At 44.0% G+C, this 25,099-nt stretch overlaps 1 protein-coding gene across 2 annotated transcripts in view; it reads right to left on the bottom strand.

The window, feature by feature from the left end:
* Positions 1 to 25,099, bottom strand: part of TEC (tec protein tyrosine kinase) — a 198,591-nt gene that overhangs the window by 103,755 nt on the left and 69,737 nt on the right. For both annotated transcript variants that reach the window (XM_082259608.1, XM_082259607.1), the window contains exon 2: positions 13,199 to 13,388. In XM_082259608.1, coding sequence (XP_082115734.1) covers positions 13,199 to 13,336 — 138 coding nt within the window. In that variant the 5' untranslated portion in view covers positions 13,337 to 13,388. The remainder of the gene's footprint in view (positions 1 to 13,198; positions 13,389 to 25,099) is intronic.

The raw sequence follows: 25,099 nt of genomic DNA, 5'->3' as shown, positions 1-25,099 counted from the left end.
GATTTCTAACAGCAGCCCTGGTAGTGAGCATAGAGCAATGCACATGACCTAAACTATCATGCACTGCTTGTTCCTGCACTGCTCATGGAGGAGAGGAGATTACAAGGAGTTAGATTAAAATGGTTTCTTGAAAAATAGATTACAGGGTCAGAAGTGGATGTATATGGATTTTTTTTTGGAGAATAAGAATATCGTTTAGAGTCATTTTAATTGTTTGACAAATCTGAGTTGTAATTGTTTTCCTCTCAGAGCATGATTTACACCAGGGGTGGGGAACCTTTTTTCTACCAAGGGCCATTTGGATTTTTGTAACATCATTCGGGGGCCGTACAAAATGTATGCATAAATGTAATAGGCATTGCTTTGCGGAAAAAAAACGCTGTAAAAAATTGCGTGACTTTGAGGTCACAAAAGTGTGAAAGGGGCCTTCAGTAATCAAGGTATAGTGTGCCCCCTTTCAATGCAGACTGACCACAGGGTGCCCCCTTTCAATGCAGACTGACCACAGCATGCCCCCCTTTCAATGCAGACTGACCACAGCGTGCCCCCTTTCAATGCAGACTGACCACTGCGTGCCCCCTTTCAATGCAGACTGACCACTGCGTGCCCCCTTTCAATACAGACTGACCACTGCGTGCCCCCTTTCAATGCAGACTGACCACAGCGTGCCCCCCTTTCAATGCAGACTGACCACAGCGTGCCCCCTTTCAATGCAGACTGACAACAGCGTGCCCCCCCTTTCAATGCAGACTGACCACAACGTGCCCCCTTTCAATGCGGAGTGACCACAGCATGCCCCCTTTCAAATCGGAGTGACCACAGCGTGCCCCCTTTCAATGCGGAGTGACCACAGCGTGCCCCCTTCAATGCGGAGTGACCACAGCGTGCCCAATTTCAATGCGGAGTGACCACAGCGTGCCCCCATCAATGCAGAGTGACCACAGCGTGCCCCCATCAATGCAGAGTGCCCACAGCGTGCCCCCTTTCAATGCGGAGTGACCACAGCGTGCCCCCTTTCAATGCGGAGTGACCACAGCGTGCCCCCTTTTCAATGCGGAGTGACCACAGCGTGCCCCCTTTCAATGCGGAGTGACCACAGCGTGCCCCCTTCAATGCGGAGTGACCACAGCGTGCCCCCTTTCAATGCGGAGTGACCACAGCGTGCCCCCATCAATGCGGAGTGACCACAGCGTGCCCCCATCAATGCGGAGTGACCACAGCGTGCCCCCATCAATGCGGAGTGCCCACAGCGTGCCCCCATCAATGCGGAGTGAGTGACCACTATGCAGAGTGAACAGCGTGCCAAGCCCCAGTGCACTTGACTTACCTGTTGTAGCGGCGGCTTCCTCTCTTCAGTCCCCACGTCTATTCGAGCCCTCCCGAGTCCCGCCTCCTCCTCGGCCAATGTAAGAGGATCCGTGAGACAGTAGCAAATTTTCATTCGCTATTGTCACACAAATGGGCGGGCTCGAGGCGCACTGCTCTGCGCCTCGGGTCCACCCTTTTCGGAGATTCAGTGTCAGAACAGAGCCATCGGCTCCTTCTGACACAGTGGCAGGGGGGGGGGGCGGATCGCAACGATTGTGCGGGCTGTACAGAAGGATCGTGCGGGCCGCATGCGGCCCGCGGGCCGGAGGTTCCCCACCCCTGATTTACACATAGAAGTGTGGGAGGATTACAGTGCCTTTAAAAAGTATACATACCCCTTGACATTTTCCACATTTTGTCATGTTATAAGCAATAATGTAAATTTATGATATTGGGATTTTATGTGATAGACAAACACAAAGTGGCTAGGGATAGACCGATATGGTTTTTTCAGGGCCGATACCGATATTTTGGTCACAACGTATCGATCGGCATCAGCTGATATGGGCCGATATTTTGTACATTTAAAGTTTTGAAAAATAAAGACAATTTTTGACACAAATCTGGTACTGAACATGTTAATTTGTTTTAATGCTTAAGTGCTATCTTGCTGGCACCGTGTGGTGGGTGACTGGCTGTCTGGCACCCTGTAGTGGGTGGCTGGCTTGCTGGTACCCTGTGGTGGATGGCTGGCTGGCTGGCATGCTGTGGTTGGTGGCTGGCTGGCACCCTGCGGTGGGTGGCTGGCTGGCACCCTGTGGTAGATGGGTGGCTGGCACCCTGTGGTAGGTGGGTGGCTGGCACAGGGCCTGTGGGCAGCTGGCTGGTACAAGGCTTGTGGGTGGCTGGCTGGTACAGTGCCTGTGGCTGGCTGGTACAGGGCTTGTGGGTGGCTGGCTGTCTGGCACCCTGTCCGTGGGTGGCTGGCTGTCTGGCACCCTGTGGTGGGTGGCTGGCTGGCACCCTGTGGTGGGTGGGTGGCTGGCACAGGGGCTGTGGGTGGCTGGCTGGTACAGGGCCTGTGGGTAGCTGGCTGGTACAGTGCCTGTGGCTGGCAGGTACAGGGCCTATGGGTAGCTGGTTGGTACAGGGCCTGTGGGTGGCTGGCTGGCTCGCTGGTACAGTGCCTGTGGCTGGCTGGTACAGGGCCTGTGTATGTGGGTGGCTGGCTGGCACCGGGCTGCTGTGCCTGGGTGTATGGCTGTGATGCACTCCCGCAAGACTAGTCCTGACTTCAGACAAGGTTGTCCAAGGCGAGGGAGGCGGCCTAAGAAGGCAGAATGACATCACAAAAATATCGGCAATATCAGGCAGTTCCTGGGGCCGATACCGATATATCGGGGAAAGTGCATATCGCCCTTGCCGAAAATCGGTCTATCCCTGAAAGTGACACATAATTGTAAAGTGGAAGGAAAAATTGGATTTTTGACTTACCGTAAAATCCATTTCTCTGATGTTCATTGACGGACAGAGCTTCAGATCCTCATAACCGTTGGATATACTGCCCCCTACAGGAGTAGGACACTAGGCAGAAAAAAAAGTCTGGCTACGCCTATGGGAAGTCCCAGGGGGGTATACTCCCTCAGTCTGCTATAGGCACTCAGTTTAGTTACAAGCAGTGTCAGAAGAATTACAACTCCACATGGGGGTGGGTGCTGTGTCCGTCAATAAACATCAGAGAAATGGATTTTACAATAAGTCAAAAATCCCATTTTCTCTTTCGTTCATTGACGGACACAGCTTCGATCTTCATAACCGTTGGGACATCCCAAAGCAGTGTTAAACATGAGGGGTGGGAACAGCAAAAAAACTCCCAAGGCTAAACAGTAGCTAACCAGGCAACAGGAGCTCACCAAAACAACTAGAGCCCACCCGAGAAATCAATACACCCTCGAAGAGGATCAGGTCCTCTCAACAGTAGCCTGCAAAACCTTGCTGTCAAAAGAAGCATCCGCAGATTCTAACACATACACTTTATAAAACTTTGTGAAAGTGTGCACCGATAACCAAGTGGCCGCCTTGCAAACCTGCGTCACTAACACCTGATGATGGAAAGCCCAGGAGGCACTAAGCGCCAGAGTAGAGTGCGCCTTAACAGGCAAAGGAGGAACCTGACTCTTGATGGAATAGACCTGTCTATCTGATCCATCTGGAAATGGTCGCAGAGGAAGCGGACAACCCTTTACGAGGTCCATCCATGAGCACAAAGAGAGAGTCTGACTTCCTGAAAGACTCCGTAGCTGCCAGGTACACCCTAACCGCCCAGACCACATCCAAGGCATGCAAAGCAATTTCCTTCCGATGTTTTGGCATGGGACACAGGGAAGGCAACACAATGTCTTCATTCAAATGGAAAGCAGAGACAACCTTTGGAAGGAACGACAGACAGGGGCGAAGAACCCCCTTATCTCTGTGAATCACAAGGGTAAGGTGAACGTTAGGATAACAGCACCAGTTCCAACACCCTGCGCACAGAGGGGATAGCCACCAAAAATGCCCCCTTCTGGGACAGCGTAAGCAGGGGAATCTCCCGAAGGTTCTCAAAGGGAGGCTTCTCGAGGAGCGAAAGCACTAAATTGAGGTCCCAAGGCGGCAACGGAGCCCGCACTAGAGGAACCAAATGTCGGACACCCTGAAGAAAGGTACGCACCAGGGAGTGTGCGGCCAAAGGTCGTTAGAAGAAGACCACCAAAGCCGATACCTGGCCCTTGATGGAACTCAAGGCCAATTTCTGTTCAACCCCCCATAGAAGGAAGGTCAAGATGCAAGCCACCCAGAAGGAGTGAGGATGAACCCCAAGAGATTCACACCACGCAATGTACGTCTTCTACGTACGATAGTAGATCCTCCTAGAAAGGTACTCTCCCCCCCCCTGTGAGACCTTTCATGATGTCATCCCGGGTAGCTCCAATCAGGCGATCTCCTTGAAAAGGAAGATTAGTCAAGGCCTTTTTAGAAGTCTGGTCTGCAGACCAGCATTTGAGCCAAAAGACACGCCGAAAGACCACTGCCGAAACAGACAGCCGAGCCACTAGGGGAGCCGCATCCAAAGAGGCATCACAGATAAACTGCAGCCCTTGGACCAGCTGGTCCACCAGCTCAGCAAAGGTAGGGGGGAGCTGTTCTCCCTCCAGGTCATGGCGTAAAAGCTTAGTCCACTCGGTCATAGTTTGCAACACCAGGGCAAAGGTAAATACTGGCCTCAGTGCCGAACCAGCCAGAGTATACATATTGCGGTAAACGAAAAGAGGTTTGACCGCACTCCAGTGGATGAACATAAAATGATCCTATATTAAGATTGTAAATCCAACAAAACACTTTAACAACAGATTTAACAATCTGATCGCTTAAGATTAAGCGACCTTGAATCGTGAAACACGTCAACTGTCTGTGGCTCGATTGTCTTGTTTTGTTGGATTTACAATCTTAATAAAGGATAATTTTATCTTCATCCACTGGAGTGCGGTCAAACCTCTTTTCGTTTACATTGAGAGGATCCAGACCGCGGAATAGACTTGCACCTAGTTGCTTGAGGGTTGGACTTCTTCACCTGGAGCGGTGTACATTTCCTTTCAGTGTACATATTGCAGGCCACAGCCTCTGCCTTCCTGTCAGCCGGATCCTTAAAGGCTGGGGGCTCTTCAACCGGAATCATGGTTGCCTTGTATGATCTGGAAACTGGAGGGTCCACCACCGGTGGAACAGTCTACTTCCTAAGAAGGGAATCCTCATAGGGGTAATGGCTAGTAAAGCGCCTAGGGACCACACAGGGACACTTTGGTCGTCCCCGCTCTTTAGCGACAATTCTGTCAAAATAGGCGGGGAAAGGAAACACCTTTGCCGCTCTGGATGGCTTGTGAGTGCCAAAGTGAACCTGCGCCTCTGTTGCAGCAGCAGCTGCATCCTCCATCTTCAAGGTCTCACGCACAGATGCAATCAGTGCTTCCACCAGCGCCTTTTCGTGCGCAGTTGCAGACTTGGAGGAATCATCCCCACTTTTAGAGAATTCCAGTCGCGTGGTTACAGAACCAGTAGGATGACCCACGTCTGCGGCGGCCGAATCAGATTCAGGATCTGATGAGACAGATGAGGCAGGGGAAGGCAGGGGGCGCTTTTTGCTAGCCCTTCGCCTGAAGAAAACTTCCACCCAGACACAAAGGACTCCAGGAATCAGTGCATCAATGGATGGTTGGGACTCAGAGGGCACCGCAGCCTCAGAGAGGGGATCAGGTGGGGAGATGTGCTCCAAAGACTCCATAGTCACTAGGGGGACCCCACAAAAAGTCAGGCAGGCACAAGCACCAAGCGATCCTCAGCAGAGAGGGAGAGAACCCCACCAGACTCACCATCCAGCAGAAACAGGCACCTGCAGCCACCAGGATAATCTGAACTCCATGCGCAGCGATTAAAAGTAAAAGGATCAAGGAGTCAACACCAGGAGATGAGGAGGGGTTCCCACAACCGAAATCGCCGCCCACAGGGCTCCACTGTCATGGCCGCCGCTATTTTCAATGGCAAACTACCGCAAAATGGCCACCGAGCTACACAAACATGGCCGCCATGTATAGAAACACACAGTCTACAACAAAATGGCGACCCTGTGTGACACCACGAGGCTCACAGGGACCCAGGAGGGAACCCCCAGGCCTCAAGGACAAATCCATTGCCAGTATAGCGCCCTGCCCCCACCCCAGGAGGTGGAGCAGACCACCCAAACAGCCCCAACTTATGTGGAGGGTGGTAGAATGGGGGACAGAAGACAAGGGGGGGTGCCTGATGGGAAGGAGGAGAACCCGGGGGTCCATCCGCCCCAAAACCCTCCAGGGGGAGAGGGGGGAGAGCTACTCACCATACCAGGAACCAGATGGGCACCGCTCCAAACAGAACCCCTCTCCATCGAAATGGGGGGCTGTCGGCCAGGAGGAGCGCTGCGACTTGGTCCGAGACCCGGTCGTATGCGTCCTCGCTAGGCGTTTAACTCGCAGGCCAGTCCCCTCTGGTAGGGCTATCTCGTGGCAGACCTAGCATGGAGTGGAGGTCTGCGCGTGCTCACTGGCCAGACTGAGGGTGACCACTGGATCTAGATTATCCAGCCCGTCGCCCAGTCTGGCAGTTAATTGTAGATCTCACAGGAAAAATCCAGGAGAAAAAATTTCTATCTAAAAAGAAAATTTTGCCAGGCCCTAAGATTCCAGCAAGGAACTAGTTCCACACTCCTGACTAGGCAGAAAAAAACTGAGTGACTATAGCTGAAAGAGGGAGTAAACCCCCTGGGACTGCCATGGGCGTAGCCAGACTTTTTTTCTGCCTAGTGTCCTACTCCTGTAGGGGGCAGTATAACCCATCGGTTAGGAAGATCAGAAGCTGTGTCTGTCAATGAACGAAAGAGAAATGATAAATGGTTTTCAACATTTTTTACAAATTAATATCTGAAAAGTGTGGTGTGCATTTGTATCCTGCCCCCTTTACTCTGATACCCCTAACTAAAATCTAGTGAAACCAACTGCTTTTCAGAAGTCACCTAATTAGTAAATAGAGTCCACTTGTGTGTGTGTAATTTAATCTCAGTATAAATACAGCTGCCCTGTGAAGCCCTTAGAGGTTTGTTAGAGAACCTTAGTGAACAAACAGCATCACGAAGGCCAAGGAACACACCAGACAGGTTAGGGATAAAGTTGTGGAGACCTTTAAAGCAGGGTTAGGTTATAAAACAATATCTCAAACTTTAAACATCTCACAGAGCACTGTTCAATCCATCATCCAAAAATGGAAAGAGTATGGCACAACTGGAAATCTACCAAGACATGGCCGACCACCTAAACTGACAGGCTGGGCAAGGAGTGCATTAATCAGAGAAGCAGGCAAGAGGCCCATGGTAACTCCAGAGGAGCTGCAGAGATCCACAGCTCAGGTGAGAGAATCACACCACAAATCTGACCTTTATGGAAGAGTGGCAAGAAGAAAGCCATTGTTGAAAGAAAACCATAACTAGTTCGGTTTTCAGTTTATGAGAAGCCATGTGGGGGGCACAGCAAACATGTGGAAGAAGGTGATCTGGTCAGATGAGACCAAAATATAACTTATTGGCCTAAAAGCAAAATGCTATGTGCGGTGGAAAACTAACACTGCACATCAGCCTGAACATACCATCCCTCCCCACCGTGAAACATGGTGGTGGAAGCATCAAGTTGTGGGGATGCTTTTCTTCAGCAGGGTCAGGGAAGCTGGTCAGAGTTGATGGGAAGATGGATGGAGCCAAATACAGGGCAATCGTAGAGGAAAACCTGTTAGAGTCTGCAAAAGATTGGAGACTGGTGCAGAGGTTCACCTTCCAGAAGGACAATGATCCTAAACATACAGCCAGAGCTACATTGGAATGGTTTAGATCGAAGCATATTCATGTGTTACTAAAAGAATATTGCAGCGCTGAAAATATTAAACAAATGAAAAAACCTTCTCAAATACACAATATAAATTGTATGACGTTTCTCGTGATAAAAGTTTTTTCACGAGAAACGTCATACAATTTATTTTGTGTATTTCAGAACGTTTTTTAATTTGTTTAATATTTTCAGCGCTGCAATATTCTTTTTGTTCCTATTTTTGTGTATGTATATTTTACACTTTTCTTGCTAGCTGCTGTTTTTCAATCATAAGCACTGATTCACTTTCCATATCTTATATTCATGTGTTAGAATGGCTCAGTTAAAGTCCAGACCTAAATCCATTCAAGAATCTGTGGCAAGACCTGAAAACTACTGTTCATAAATGCTCTCCATCCAATCTGACAGAGCTTAAAGAGGAAGTAAACCCTCCTCTGACACTTTTACCTATAGGTAAGCCTATGATAAGGCTTACCTATAGGTACTGTAAATATCTCCTAAATGTACCGTTTAGGAGATATTTACCTTACATGCAGCCAGTGACGTCACTGGCGCATGCGCTCTGAAGGAACGGCCGTTGGTGCCGTTTCTTCAGAGACCCGTGCCGTGACTGTCGGCTCCCACGCGCGTGCGCGGGAGTGACGTCACCGCGGCTCCTGCCAATCAGATGGCCAGATGCCGCGATCCCGGAAGACGGGCGACTGGACATGTCGCCCGTCATACAGGTAAGCGGGCTACACGGCGGGGGCTCGTTCTAAGGTAAGTATTGCATAATGAGCTAGTATGCGATGCATACTAGCTTATTATGTGTTTCTCTTACAGGTTGCCAAAGAAAAAAAAAAAAAAAAGTGGACGGGTTTACAACCTCTTTAAGCTATTTTGCAAAAAAGAATGGGCAAAAATGTCACTCTCTAGAGGTGCAAAGCTGGTAGGACATATCCAAAAAGACTTGCAGCTGTAATTGCAGTGAAAGGTCGTTCTACAAATTATTGACCCAGGGGGGCTGAATAGAAATGCACGCCACACTTTTCACATATTTATTTGTAAAAAATGTTGAAAATCATTTATCATTTTCCTTCCACTTTATAATCATCTGCCACTTTGTGTTGGTCTATCATATAAAATCCCAATAAAATACATTTACATTTTTGGTTGCATCATGACAAAATGTAGAAAATTCCAAGGGGTATGAACACTTTTTCAAGGCAATGTATATGGTAGAAAGGGCTAACCCAGCTCTATACTGATTGGTCATCAATCCAATCTAGTATATAGCATCAAGAAAAAAAGGAAAGTAAAGGTTGTTCAAGAATGGCCCATCAGTATCAAAGTTACACTGAATTCATAAAATCATGTGTATTTATGACAAAAAGTCATCTAAAATGTAAAAAGCCATATAAATCACAAATCCAAAATAATATCACCATCTATAGATCTTTTTCAAGCAAAGAAGTAGCAAATGGCAGTTGCCATCTATTAAAAAAAGTCATCACGTTTCGCTGCAGCTTCTTCAGTCCTGAACCTTCACTTTCCTTTTTTTCTTGATGTTTTATTTCCAGAGCATATGCAGTGTCATTGCTATTGTGACAGATTTGTCATTATGGAAGGGAATGATTCTTTGTAAGTTCATCAGTTTTGCAATGCCGCCAAAAAGAGAAGATATTTTAAAGCAGTTTAATGTGTACTGCCTACCTGTAAAAATCAATCAATTTGTTTAGACTTTTTGACTTGCAATACAGCTATTCTACCGTGCAGACTCTCTTTCCGAAGCCTCTGTTTATTAAGGGTTAGTTCTTCCTACTGAAACTTTTTTGAAATATATGTTGTGCCTAAATGCCTGCTTCTCCCATTACTAGTTCATATAATTTTTAGTGGACTATGCTGGTGACTGTCAGTATCCTCTTATTTACACAGAAGCAGAATTACAGCCAATGTAATTTTACTGCAGATTATTCTCAAACAGGTACTATCACTTGTGGCAACTCGCTAGCAGGAGAGACTATTTACCTTCTTCTGGCCAAATGTATTTATTTATAAAACATTTCTTATCTTTTACATAGGTCTTTGAACCTTTAACATCAGTTCATGCCCCATGCGTAGGGTCCTACTCCAAAAATTGTAACCTCGGGCCATGATTCATACTTTCATGGTAACTCAGTAATCAGTAGTGCATATTATACAGTACAAGTAACTGGAGTAATTGGGATGTGGGATTTTGGTATGTTTCCATGCTGCAGTTTATTAAATAGGAAACACTGCTGTGCATAAATCTAGCAATGTCAAAATTTTACCTCCCATAAAAAAAAATGTTTTCAATTATTAAACAATTTTCGGACAACACTGTACCCAAAAAAACTGTTTTTTTTTCCTGTTGCATCATAACACCCTCTCTACTACAATTTACAGAAGATCTTTACTGGTTCACATGGTGAGCGCTGCTTGTGTTTTGTTTTTTCTTGATATAACATTTGATGGACAAACAGAAATTTGAAACCTTGTAAGTTTCATTTTGCAATGGATTTGCCTAGTAAAGTTTAGAGTGCATTTAGCAAGATTTCAAAATTTACATTACACACAAACAGGATGTGGAAAGCTATAGTTTGTTTTCACTGATGCATTTCATTGTCTCAAAATTCATTGTCTGGGAAGCGAAACAATATATTTGAAACATTGATATCAGTAGAAAAAACAGGTGCATGCTATATTTTTCATCAATGTGGTATTTTGTCTCATAATAAGTCTAGATACAAACTGTGCATGTACCGGAAAACAGTGCAATGAAAAAAGAATGCTTGGCTACTAAGCAATGTACAATTATAACTGATAATTATGTGACATGTACCTAAAAATTTCAACAGTCTTTGTTGAGTACCTTATAAAAATAACCTTTTACCAATGATTATTCCTTCCTTGGGCTTTGACATTTACTGTCACAGGGAAAGTAAGCGTTGCTTTGTTTATGTCCTGCCTTTCTGCATTCCACACTATACAATGGAAAGTACCGTCTAACTGAAACTCAGAATGGAAGTCCAATAAGGGATCATAACTGATATCTATTTTGCAATGCATTAATAAAATCACTGGAGAAGCAGATGGCAAACTGCTAGTAAAGGGGTACACCTCCTGGTTACCTTAGTTTTGCCCATTCCTAAGCCTTGCCCATTTCGTCATCCCAAGTGATTCCAGACAAGAATGCAAAATGAGAGGGATCCCTGTAGCCATGTTTAAATTTCATCTTCAGACAAACCAACGGCAAAACAAGGGTTATATAAGCTTTGGCCTCTACCTAAATATTCTGTACTTTGCTTGAGTTTGCACATCTGCATGTCAGCTGTCATCACTGAGGTAAACCCACAAGGGGCAACCTGGGGATGTCATAAAACATAGCCAAATTCCCACTGTAAAGGCCCCTTGCCTTCCCTGACACACCTGCTCGTGACAGTTTATGCAAATAGGAAAAGGCTGGCGCCATATTCATTAATATTACAGGTGAAAAATAGCCATGAAAATACAACACTTTTCCGCCATCAGGTCTTAATCATGGCCATGATTAAAGAGGAGCTCCAGGCCCCCCCTCAAAAAAATTGTAATATTAGGGCACTAACCTGTCCAGACATCCAGCAGTTTCTTCGCCCGAGCCGATTCATTATTTGGCTATCGGGTGCTGGCGCCGCCATCCAGACAGCCAGTTTCCTACTGCGCATGCAGAAAGCACGCTGCACTTTGTGAATGGGCCGCAGTCTTCTGGGACGTGTGAAGTGTCCCAGAAGGCTGCGGGGGAATGGGGAGGGGGCGAACTTCGGGCTCAAAACCTGGTATCCTCTCCCCCTAAAAGGTGCTAAATGTGACAATGAAGGTGGGGAGGAGGCAGACGGCAGAAACGTGTTGGCTGAGTATGGAGTTTTGCAGGGACTTGCTAGGCTGGGTCCCATGTTCCTGAAACTGATGAAGAATCACACAGGAGGTTGTAGCTCGGATGCACCTGTTCCTGCTCATGACAGCTTCCTATGACCTTTGACCTCTCTGATATCCAGTACCCATGTCTCCTTTTGATAAGTCAGCAAGGTGTAAAGTCATCAGCTGTTTGTGCCAATTATCTCTTAACGGCTTTTTTTTTTTTTATATATATACTAACACCATATTTTGTAAATATATAATATACAATAAATTGCATGTCATGTTATTCATTTAGAGCACAGAGCAGGCATATGCAGTATAAGTAGAATATGCTGATCCTTCTTGTAAAGATATAATTTACGTCCAGCCATGTTAAAAAACAAAATATAGTGATAACAGGAGCAAGCTGACTTTCTTTAGTCTTTTATGGCATAATACAGATTATAAAACAACCAAAATAGTTTGGCCTTAGAAAAAAAAAAAACAAACACTAAACAATGAAATATAAAGGTTACAAAAAAAAACATGCAACTAAGGTAAAGTTTCCCAAAATGAGTAACCTTTAAAGTGATTCTCCCAGGGCAGGACTTTTCAGTACAAGGTCCACAAAAATATGTTTAACCAAATGAATAAACATACTCCAAAAAAAAGCCCCTCTGCTTCACATCAGAAGTCCCCCTTACAGATCGGAGTCCCCCTTTACACATCACAGTACCCTCTTCAGAGCCCCCCCCCTTATATAGGGGTCCCTTATACCGGGGTCCCCATCAGAGTCCTCCCCTTACATCAGGGTCTCTCTTCTCACATTAGGGATCCCATCAGAGTCCACTCTTACATCGGGGTCCCCATCAGCATCCCTCCTTACCTCAAAGACCCTATCAGAGTGTCCCCCTTTCATCAGGGTCCTCATCAGAGTCCCCCCCAGAGCCCTCATCAGCGTCCCTCCTTACATCAAAGTACTCATCAGAGTGTCCCCCTTTCATTAGGGTCCTCATCAGAGCCCCTCCCTCATATCAGGTTTACTATAATAGCCATCCTTACATCAGAGTGATCAGTGGGGTTAGGGGGTAAAAGCAGGGACCAACTGATCTGAATCCTCAGTCTGAGGATATGTCGCTGACCCTAGATGAGGGCCAGATAAAATCTCTTGGTGGGCTGAATGTGGCCCATGGGCTGTAGTTTGGAGACCCTGTTCTAAGGCATGCATATTGATTTCCATTGATGCTTCCCACTTGATACTGGAACCATGTATAATAGTGGAAGCTATTTGTTTCCCAGGAATGGAAGGCGTTTTTACAGTTCCCTATACGGCGTTTCCTCCTATAAAAGGAAGACTTGAGAGGTTGTCCAGGAGCAGAATCCTCACAAGAAAGCCAGGGAAGTAACAACATGGCCCCAGAAAAGTGAATTCCTTATTTGCTGGAATGCATGTGCATTGACAAAGAGGTGGTTACAAGTGACAATAACAATTTTTTTTTTTTTTAAAGAAGGACTCTGAACTGTAAGTACCTGGATTAAAGAATCTGAATTAGCCTACATTTTCACCTTACCTCAGCACGACCTTCATAATAGGTTAATCTGGAGTTGGTGAGCACAAATAATCTTTCCTTGTAGTTCACGGGTGATGTCCACTTCTTCTGCTGTGACCTTTTATAGAGATATTCTTCAAGGACAATTTCTGAATTCATTTCAACTTCCTGCTCACCAGTTTCCCTGCCATTGAATATGAAGTCCTGAAAACTGAACAAAAAGGAAACCGAGTTATATTTAGATCAAACTATGTGGCTGAACTGTCTTGTTTTGCATGTGGTGATCTAATCAGATCTGACGTCTTTGATCACAAGCTCTTCCCACACCATGTACTAAGACATGTTCTGTCCAGGTGCCCTAACAAGTAATGTACTGTGACCCCCCGCACACAGAGGGTGAATCAAACCTACAAAGTCACTGTGGAAAATCTGAACATATGTCATGTACCGTCTTACATTTCATACAGGAAGTTTCCATAGGTTTGTTAAGGTGGTATTAAACCTAAAAACAAACATTTGTTATACTGCAGCTTACCAGTTCTTAGATGTGATGGCTGCATTAGTTTTCTTTTATTAGGCTTTCTTTCTTTCATTTTTCACTTGATCATTCTCGCGCCCCCAGACTGACAATGCTGCGGTCCAAAGGTGCCCCTGTGCTCTTTCATCCAAAGCTGGGACACTCTAATACAGGAGGTGTGTTACTGGCCAGATCACCAGGTAAAAACAGAAGGAAACAACTAAACAAACCAATGCAGCCACCACATCTAATGATTGGGAAGCTGCAATATATTACATGTTTTTTTTTTTTTGGGTTCAATACTGCTTTAATGTCTGCCTGTCCAAAAAATGTATGAAAATGTTTAGAGTTTGTATACCATCTAAGAAAAATGCTGTAAACTGCTTGTATTTTGTATGTACACAGGGCCAGTGCTACCACTAGGCAAACTAGGCGGCCGCCTAGGGTGCACTGCCACCTAGGGCGCCAGCCATGGCCAGTGCCACATTCCTCTCCTGTCACCTCCTCATCCTCAGTGGATATCACCTCTGGAGAGGGGGGCACTTTGTATATGAAGGGGTGTGCAGGGTTAAAGGGGGGCAGTGTGTATATGAAGAGGGTGTAGGGTTAAAGGGGGGCGGTGTGTGCGAGATGGGGAGGGGGCAGTGTGTACAGGAAGGGGAGAGTGGGGTTTAAACGGGGGGCATTATGACAGGAAGGAGGGCAATATGTACAGTTTTTTTGGGGGGGGGTGTGCAAGTAGCTGGTCTTGCCTAGGGTGCAAAATACTCTAGCACCAGCCCTGTATGTACGGAATGTATAGCACTTACAGAATGCAAAGTCTGCAGGAGCGTAGCATTCAAACTTGGACCCCATGACTTCAAGAGTCTTGTTCCACTTGTATCTTCAACCAGATTACTCTTTATCAGAAAGGATAAGTTCCCTTATTGCTCTTTTCATTGAGTTGGATGGTATATATCTTTTTTAGGCTGGGTTCACACTTGTGCAATGACAGACATCGCATGTGATTCGCACTGCATTGCTGTGCAGATCACATGCAATGTCTGTGCAATGCAAATTCAGCCACACAAACTGAATGGATGAAATTGCATTGCATTCGCAACAAAATTGTGGTGGAGCCTTTTTTTGGTCCACACTGGAATCGGATCGCATGGGTGTTTACACCCATGCGATCCAATTCCCGTACCATTTCATAGTTCACACTGCGATCTGTGAACTGATTTCTGCGGTTCACAGATTCCAGTGTGCGCCAGTGTGTGATTCAGGTGTGATGTGGGAACCCGCACTGGAATCGCAGGGTTTCCCGCATTGCACCGGGACTTATTGTTCTTTAACCTTTCTAATTGTACTTTAGCCAGTCACTGCCGTGACAACAGCACACTCAGCATAACCTAAGCATATGACTTTGTCTTGCAGCAATTTGTCGTGGACTTAAGTCACAAGATATACCACGGTGACACACTGCCAGATTTACTTTTCGCTCAGACATAATAACAGAATATGTTAAGCTTCGTACACACGATGAGAATATCAAACGAATGATCGTCCTTTTTATTTTATTTTTTTTGCATGCTAGTCTCATATCGAAAATGAAGAGGTTACTGAAGTTATGAAAATTCTCGTACAACTTCAGAAGTGATATAATGTGTTATATTGTATTTTAATTTATTCTTTCAGTTGCAATCATGCGTGGTCTTGGTCTTCCGATTTTTTCCCAATCAATACAGTTCTGATTAAACGATAATTGTTCATTCTGTAATCGTATGAGAAAATCTTTTATGTTTGTCCCTTCAGATAATTTCGGATGAACTGTTGTGATCGGCTCTCGAAAGCTGTGTACTAGCAATCAGATTATTGGACGAGTGCTTTGACATCTGTGTTTTTTTGGTAGATATTCGCATGGTGTGTACTAGGCATCAATGTTGGGTTTGTTCTTTTTTGTACATGTGGCAAGAAAGCTGTTCTCTGCTTATGGCCAGAATACACGATAAGAAAATCGGCCGAAAATTTCCGTTCAGCGAACGATCAGCCGATATTCTACTCGTTAATGCCCAGCCATCAATGAGCGATATCAATATTGTGAAAGGAAAATACAGTTTGAAAAAAACAAAAAATTCTGTCGTCTCGTTTGCGATTGAACGATATTCTATACATTGGTGTTAAGGTCGTTCATTTGAAATCTGTAGAACATCATCACGCTGAACACTGTTTCGATGGTCGGCTGTCAACGGTTGGGCGATATTCGGCCCGTGTATGTTGGCAACGTTTTCGACCAACGAACACTTCTTCATAAGTCGGTGGTCGAAGGATCGGGCGATATTCTAATCGTGTATTCCGGCCATTACTCACAGCTGTCAAAAAAAAAAGCCCCAGGCAAATGTCTATCATCATCGATGGCTTCAGACAGAAAGGCAAGGTACTTGTGGAGGAGTTGGGGATGTTTACATCTGATAAGTATATATCTGTTCCAGCTTAAGAGTTTAAGGAGGTTGATCATCGGTTATCTGCTAAGCTGACACCAGATACTCAATCTATGCCTGATTGACCTTTCATTCATTTGAAGGTCCATCTCGTCTGGTAAGAGTACCCCAGTTGTTTGCATCATGGTGGTGGATTATTGCTCTACTGTGTGAGCAGCTTCCTATCATCACTTCTCCTTTCACCAGATACAGAGACTGTCTATCATTAGGACTGTCATGTTTCATTATTTATATGCACACTAACCATGATCATCTATGATTTTGTATTGCATTGTTGTTACATATCCTTTCATATTATCTATGTGCATCTATTTATCAGTTTTCTTCATCATTATTAGGCGCTGCACTATTTATTTATTTTAAATGTCTATCAACATTGTTAAAGAGGAAGTAAACCCGTTTAAAAAATGTGGGGAAAAAAAAAACCTGTAAAGACAAAGGCATAATGAGCTAGTATGCATCGCATACTAGCTCATTATGAAGTACTTACCTAAAAACGAAGCCCCCTCAGTGCCGACAGGACGGCCGACATGTCCGGCCATCCTGCTTCCTTGATCTTGTCCTCCGGCTTTTTGATTGGCCAGGGGCGCGATTACATCACTCCCGCCTTTCACGGCACTGGGATCTGAAGGAACGGCATGGGTGGCCGTTCCTTCAGAGCGCATGCGCCGATGACGTCATCGGCTGCATGCACTGTAAATATCTCCTAAACGGTGCAAGTTTAGGAGATATTTATAGCACCTATAGGTAAGCCTTAATGTAGGCTTACCTATAGATAAATGTAAACAAAAGGGGTTTACAACCTCTTTAAGACCCCATTCACACTGGGTGACGCTACTTCCCGGGGCGACCTGTGAAGCCGCGGTGCGCTGCTCGCAACGCGACCTCGGAGCGGCCGGCACGGACTTCATAACATTGAAGTCTATGCAGGTCGCTCCTGGTCGCCCCAAAGAAGCTCCGGACCCTTTTTCTAAGTCGGAGCGACTTGTGTCGCTCCTATTAGAACGGGTCCACAGCTTCTCTGTGGAAGGTGACCTACGGCGACCTGTCAGGTGACCAGATAACTATAAACCCGTTTTACAATGTATCAGTTCGTTCTTTTAGATCAAATGAAATTAATGAAATTCCGTCTCTAAAGGAGGAGTTTAACCTCTTAAAGACAGAGCCTCTTTCTGACATTTGTTGCTTACAAGTTAAAATCAGTATTTTTTGCTAGAAAATTACTTAGAACCTCCAAACATTATATACATTTTTTTTTAGCAGAGACCCTAGAGAATAAAATGGCGATTGTTGCAATCTTTTATGTCACACTGTATTTGCGCAGAAGTCTTTCAAACGCAGTTTTTTTGGGGAAAAAATACACTTTAATGAATTAAAAAAAACTAAACAGTAAAGTTAGCCCAATTTTTTGTATAATGTAAAAGATGATGTTACGTTGAGAATCGTGAGAGAATCAGGATAGAACTGTGATCTTTATTCCAAGCAAAAAAAATTAAATTGTGATTCTTATTTTATCCAGAATCGTGCAGCTCTAGTCAAGATAAAACATCTATCCAATGTCTCCAATTATCAGCATTGTAGTTCAGCATTACTCAGTTTGGCTTTTGTTGCTTAAAATATGACTATTACAATGCAGAACCACTGGGATGTCTTTCCAATGGCCGTCATGCTGATGATCTGGTTTCAAAAAGTATACAGATACGCAGTAAAATCGCACAAACAGAATCACGGGAGGCCTGTCGCTCAAAAGAAGTACAAGAACATCTTTTGGGTGACAGGCATCCCCCAATTCTGGTTGCACGATTTTACTACAATTAGTCGAGCGACAATCGCGGCAAAATGGCGCCATGTTTGGGGTGCCATTGGAAGTGACAGGATTTGCACAGGCTTCCCGTGATTTGTCGTGATTCGGGATCACAGGCAGAATCGAGGCAACTCTGCCAGCGATCCGGGATGCCAATATGTGAACAGAGCCTAAAATATATGAAAGTGTACAATGCCTTTTAAGTAATGAGCACATCTTCCAGAGGTCTGATAGCTCAGAAAGAAACATTAGGATTGTTTCAAGCATGACCATCTGAAGGGTTACATAATTAGGGAACAATTACAGTTATATTGGATCATTACAACCAACTGGCCACTGCCTCCACCTATAACTGGTCTTTGCAGCAAGAAGCATGGGAAGGGCGACGCATGTCAAACAAAACCAAAGAAAATTCCCAGCTCAACCCACCAGCCAGCCTGCTACCAACCGACCTCTCCTGTAAAACAATTTGCATTAAAAACTGGGGTTTACACATTTTCATTGGATCATGCAGCCTCCAAGGAGGCAGAACAGGCAAGCAGGTAATGCCTGCATGATGATTTATCCAGGGGGCTATAGCATTTGGTGGACAATTTTGGGTTAAACATCATTATATACACCCTAGGCATTTATATGACACATTTTTAAAAGCATTGAACATAGAGCACTGTTTGTATAATTGAGGCTGACTATAAAATGAGAAGTGTGCCTGACTAACAAAAGGAAACTGGGAACTAAAATGCCAGTAATTGTTTTTAAAGAAATGATTTGTACAAAGACACTGACCAGAATATGGGCACTGTCTGAGCATCTCCCTAACCTCTCTAAAGTCAGAAGGCATGTGTATACCAGTGTTAATTTCGTCGACTAAAACCGGCTAAAACGTTTTAGTCGACTAACACAATTCAGATGACTAAAATACGACTAAAACTAAAATGGCATTTTAGTCAAAAGACTATAACTAAAACTAAATCGAAATTTGCTGCCAAAAATTAACACTGGTGCATGCTCAAAGCATAAATAATAACATATTAGATTTTTCACTCCAGGACCAGCAGTAGTATATAATGAGTTTGAAAATTGTAGAGAAATGCTTAAATAATGCATTACAAATTACAATTGAACTACACCCATTCGATTATAGATGACTAAAATGAGTTTTAGTCGACTAAAATGTAGGGCGTTTTAGTGGACTAAAATATACTGGAGTTTTAGTCGACTAAATACGACTAAAACTAAAACACTTGCAGAAGACTAAAATAGGACTAAAACTAAAATGCCATTTTAGTCCTAAGACTAATACTAAAACTAAATTGAAATTTGCTGCCAAAATTAACACTGGTGTATACTGCCCCCGGTTATTCATTTAGGCCCAAAAGTGAAATATGAGATTGATGTAACCATTCTAGGTTACTTGATGCCGTCATGAAGAGAAATAACCTGATGAGTGGCACAGCTATGGTGACTTCTATATACTCTCACTATTAAAATATGACAGTCTTACCAAGTCCATGTGGTGCACAAGCCTCAGTCATAAAGTAAACAAAAAACTCCCTTTACCTGCCCCGACTGAACCAAATTCTTCTTATGTCTCACATGCTCCTGCCACCAGACACTGCAGCTGGGTTTCAGCAACAGTGGCAGTGCTGTATTATAAGACACGAAGGCAGGTGCAGTTTCCCCTCTGTCCTGTAGGTGGCACTGTGCTATTATTACAGATGGAAAGGAGTCTGTCAAGGGAATTGTCCCCTTGTGGACTCCTTCAGTGTCTTAGAGAAACCAGCTATCTGATTAGAAGCTGCAACCTCTGGAGACCTCAGGCAGTCATCCTGAGCAGGAACCTTGTGTATAGGGACTATTGTGTCATTTGGGCATGTCTGGAGCTTGTGGTAGGTCATGGAATGTGAGGAAAAATTAATAGATCAGGTAAAGGTTCAGCTCAGGGCCAAAACCTAACTTGAAGAAACATTCTGCTATCTGGACCAGTAACATGGGGGTCTTCTCAGCAGCATTATAGTGCCATCCCAATACACCACACACAGCCACCCCTCCAGCAGAAGCCATCCTCTAGTAATACAGGCCTAAGCTTGGTGACACTGTATAAATACCAACTGCTATATTGCGCTGTATCATTTCCTATACAAGGCATCATTAAATGGGGGACCCCGTTCCAAACCGGACCGAGTGATAGTTCTGGCCAGACCGCCATGGCCTCGACATTTAGCTGCCTGTGCGTCCTTTCTTCATCCCGGCACTGCCGCTGTTCGCACCTCCCGCCCTCTAACACCTGTCACTCCCAGGCAGATAAATATGATTGAATGTACCCTGTAGGGCCCTTATGTAGCCATTATGTTTCCTATGTTTATGTTTCCTATTCAGCACTGAGCTAAAATAACTGGCAATTGCATGGTCATGCAACACCGTACGAAAATGAAATGTATATCATTTTTTTCACATAAATAGAGCCTTCTTTTGGTGGTATTTGATCACCACTGGGTATTTTATTTTTTTATTATATAAATAAAAAAAGACTAAAAGTTTTAAAAAAAAACTATATTTTCTACTTTCTGATATAAAACATATCCAATAAAAATCAATTTTTTTCATATATTTAGGCCACAATATATGCTGCTACATGTCTTGGGTAAAAGAAACAAAAAAAAAATCCCAAATAGTGTATATTAATTGGTTTGTGTAAAAGTTATAGTGTCTACAAACTATGGAAAATATAATTGAAAACTGATCAATCCTGATGTACTGATCTAATTTCTTGACGCCCCAAAATGCCAAGACAGAACATTTTCCCCCCAAATTACCCTTTTTTTTTTGGAAAGTAGAGAGCCTGAAGCATGGTGAGTTTTTTTGAAGTTGCAATTTTTTGGAAAATGAATTTATTTTTTTTGCACAATTATTTTTTTTTTCACATACTGTCACCAGTGCAGTACAGAGTCATCCTATGACTGGTGTGGTGATGATCAGGGACACTCACTGGTGACAGTATGTAAAAAATAAATAAATAAAATAATTTTTAAAAACTTTCTTCTCTTTTTTTACTTTTTTTACTATTTGTTTTTGTACATCCTGTCATCAAAGTACTACTACAGACTATTCTGGGGGCAGGAGAGGGGGGAATCAGGGATTTTGTTTTTACGCTGTTATTGCTTATACAGTGATGATCACTATAGAAGCAATAGTTATAGCTGTCATGAATGGGTTAACCATTCAAAAACAGCTTGCTTATGGCTGTGATCTGTGATTGGCTAAGCTACCATGTGGTTGCTTTGGCCCAATCAAAGATCACAATAGAAAGCATGTTGTTCAGGAATGGAAAGCCATTCATGACAGGTTTTTTTACATTATCATGTGATTGCTATGACCAATCACAGCAATCACGATACCTGGTTACCAGATACAGCGGTCACAGGAGGAGCATGTTGCACTTCAATCCTGGAAGAGGCTCAATCACATATATACGTGACTGAAGCTGCCCATGTCACCCCGTTGCAGTATATCTGCAGGAGCAGAGCGGCAAGTGTGATGTTTTTATTGCCGTCTCTCAAACTGGGAGGTTTTCCCAGATTTCTTGTGTGGTTTTAGGGACAATATCTTCCCAACCAGTCCACAAGCAGCAATAAAATGTTATTCTGAATAAAAGCAGAGTAGAAAAGAGAATTTTGTGTGTCTATTAGGGATTTCCCCTTACTGTCTGGTTGTCATGAATGCAGGTACGATGCTAGGGAAATCCCACATCCTGATTGGTCACCAGAACTGGAGGTGAGGGGAAATCTCCCTATCGAAGACACAGACAGTAAACAAACTATCAGCAATGTACCCCTTCCCCATATTCAACAAAACAAAGAAATATGTTTTTACCTGGAAGTGGGCTGGGCTGTGTAAACCTTCCCTTAGAAAAAAGTGCATAGCTGAAATATGCTGTATTTTGGCAGTATACAATGTGTTCCTACAAAGGCTGAACTCCAGGAATATAAAGACCAGTCACTGCTGCTCTCTCCCTTGTGCAGGGTGACTGGTCTTGTATCCGCCCCCTCCTGTAGCTTTCTACAGGCATTCTGTAGTGGGTGGACCTGCTGGGTCCCTTCCACAGCCCTGCTCTCTCCACCAGCACAGCACTGGATACCTCAGCTACCATTGTGCTATTGCTGGGTGTCCAGTGTACCCTGTACCTTTAAGGAGGGGTGGGCTCCCTCCAGGTATACCTGCTCTTAATCTATCCATTATTATTTATGTGCTTCAACTTAGGAGACTCTCAAAATTATAGAGTAAGAATTGCAGTACAATGGGGTGCGTGACGTGGCCTCTGCAGCTTATGCATGTATACACAAATGTGTGCAAACTAAACCCCTTGTTTTTAAAGTGAACTGTTAGACAGGGTCAACTTGGTTTGTTGCAGGCTGGCTGGTGAGCTAGGGATTTCCGTTCGCTGGTTTTTGACGTGTCGCCCTTCCATGTGCTCCTTGCTGCAAATGCCCGTTATAGCATTGAGTGGTTGCCATTTGTTCGTACTGTTGGTAATTGGTGAGGGGACATACTGGATACCTTCGCTGCCATTGTGCTATTGCTGGGTGTCCAGTGCATCCCTATACCTTTAACCACTTACGTCGGTATTTTGACACTAAATACTGGGGTTATGGCAGCAGATAGCTGCCATAACCCTGGTATTTTTCGAAAAGTCGGGCAGTCCTCTTTCAGATAAGGGTGGTCCCAGTGGCGGATTCGCCGTGGGATCACTCTTATGGTGCGGCGGAAGAGGTACCCCCCCTCGCCACTTCCCGGTCGTTTTCCCCCCTTACCGGACCCGCCAGCAGCGGGGGAAATGATACAGTCCGCGCTCCTCACAGACAGGAAGTCGAGTGAGGGCAGGGTGGCCCCCACTCGACTACATGGTCTTGGAGGACCGGAGCGACGTCAAACGTCGTCTCCTAGCAACCGATTTAAAGAGCCAATTTTTTGGTGTAGTTGTGAGGTCCATGGTTATGACTAAGCGAATATGATTTCGTGAAACATGTCAACTGTATTTGTCCCCTGTCTCTGATTTTTGTCACCGTGGACTCTTTGAACCTTCTATAAATGGTTTTTAATCATTTTCAGCTTTCAAGTCGGTGTGCGGTTGCCTACTTCTTAATTGTGAGGTCCTTTTTGACCCCAGATCTCACAATAAAGAGATCCTGTCATGCTTATTTCTATTACAAGGGATGTTTACATTCCTTGTAATAGGAATAAAAATTATCAAAATTTTTTTTTTGTTTTAAAAACTGTGTAAAAATAATAAATAAAATAAATAGGGAAAAAAATAGGGGAAAAAAAGGAATGAAAGCGCCCTGTCCCCGTTAGCTCGCGTGCAGAAGCAAACTCATACGCATGTCCCACGCATTGGGCTAATTGTGCCCAATTTGGACATGTTCACTTAGGGGTGTACTCACTTTTGTTGCCAGTGGTTTAGACATTAATGGCTGTGTGTTATTATGAGGGGACAACAAATTTACACTGTTATACAAGCTGTACACTCACTACTTTGTAGCAAAGTGTAATTTCTTCAGTGTTGTCACATGAAAAAATATAAGAAAATATTTACAAAATAAAGAGGGGCGTACTCACTTTTGTGATACTGTATATCCTTTGTGACTATTGAGGAATATATTTCAATGAAGATTTTTGTATCTGGAGTTTAGCTGTAAGTTTCCCCAACTCTCGATATTTAATTTATCTGCCAAAAACGTTGTATTTTCCTTTTTAAATGTTGCTAGTAAATCCCGAGGTTGTTGCTATCAATTCTATAGGGATCCCTGGTAAATAGTTTTCTAGGAAAATTAACAATTGGTATTGTTACACAAAATGTCAGCATTTTTCCTGGCACAAGAACTAAGAATTTTAACAAAAGCATGTCCTCTAGCACATGAACAGCATTCTATGTAAACTGACGTTGGTACTGATTGTTTTAAAATAATTTAAGGATGAATAGGCACCCTAAATTCAGAATGTACCCGCTGATAAAAGCAATGAAAGGATTTCCTGTTCTTATGTTGTCTGAGATAAGTGAGAAAAGTTAGCAAGAGATGCTTACTCCACATTGAGCCTGAGTTCACACTGATGCTGTGCGGGACACTGCATGTAAGGCCCCTTTCACACATACGGTCCGTATGTCCGTTTTTCATCCATCCGTTGACGGATGAAAAATGGACATCAATGCATCTCTATGTAAAAACGGATGACAACCGATGATCATCCATTAACATTCATTTTTCATCCACCTCCGTCAATGTCCGTTTTTTGTAATGGATGAATGCCCTATTTTTAATCTGTCAAAAAAAACGGAGAGGACGAAAAACGGATGTAAACGGACAAACGGTCCGTTTTTCATCCATTTTTGCATTGGTAGTGGATGTAAAAAAAATGGATGAAAAATGGATGAAAAAACGGATGAAAACGGACGAAAACCAGATGAAAACGAACAAAAAACAGATGAAAACGGACGAAAAACAGACGAAAACGGACGAAAAACGGACGGAAAACGGACAAAAAACGGATGGAAAACTGATACTTTTTGACGTGACTGAACTGATGAACCGAACGGACCCCATGTGTGAAAGGGGCCTAATTTGCACAGGTATTGCAACACATTCCTGTACAAATGACATGCCGTGTCTCTGGGGTGCGATTTGAGCCATTGATTTGTTTGGCTTAAAATGCACCGCATTCACGACAAATTTGTGCAGGGCCCTTTTTTTGTTCACACCCACGCGATCTGATTCTGAAAATTGCACTGCGTTTTGCAAACCAATTTCGGGGTGTCGTTAACAACATACACTCCGCAATGGGTTTGCATGAATTGGTTGCGATTTTGATGCAGTGCGGATACCGCAGCGCATCTAGTGTGAACTGAGGCTTAGTGTAAAATTCCACATAGCAATACCAAATTTACAGAACCTTGCTTAACCACTTGCCTACCGCACACTTTCACCCCCTTCCTGCCCAGGTCAATTTTCAGCTTTCAGCGCTCTCACGCTTTGAATGACAATTACGCGGTCATGCTACACTATACCCATATGAAATTTTTATCATCTCTGGGTTTTTTATTTCTTACAAAAAAAAAAGAAAAAAGA

Source organism: Pelophylax lessonae, assembly GCF_965119305.1.
Source record: "Pelophylax lessonae genome assembly, chromosome: 1".
Taxonomy (NCBI): domain Eukaryota; kingdom Metazoa; phylum Chordata; class Amphibia; order Anura; family Ranidae; genus Pelophylax; species Pelophylax lessonae.
Note: the sequence above shows the minus strand (reverse complement) of the source record. Positions and strands in the feature narration are given on the sequence as shown.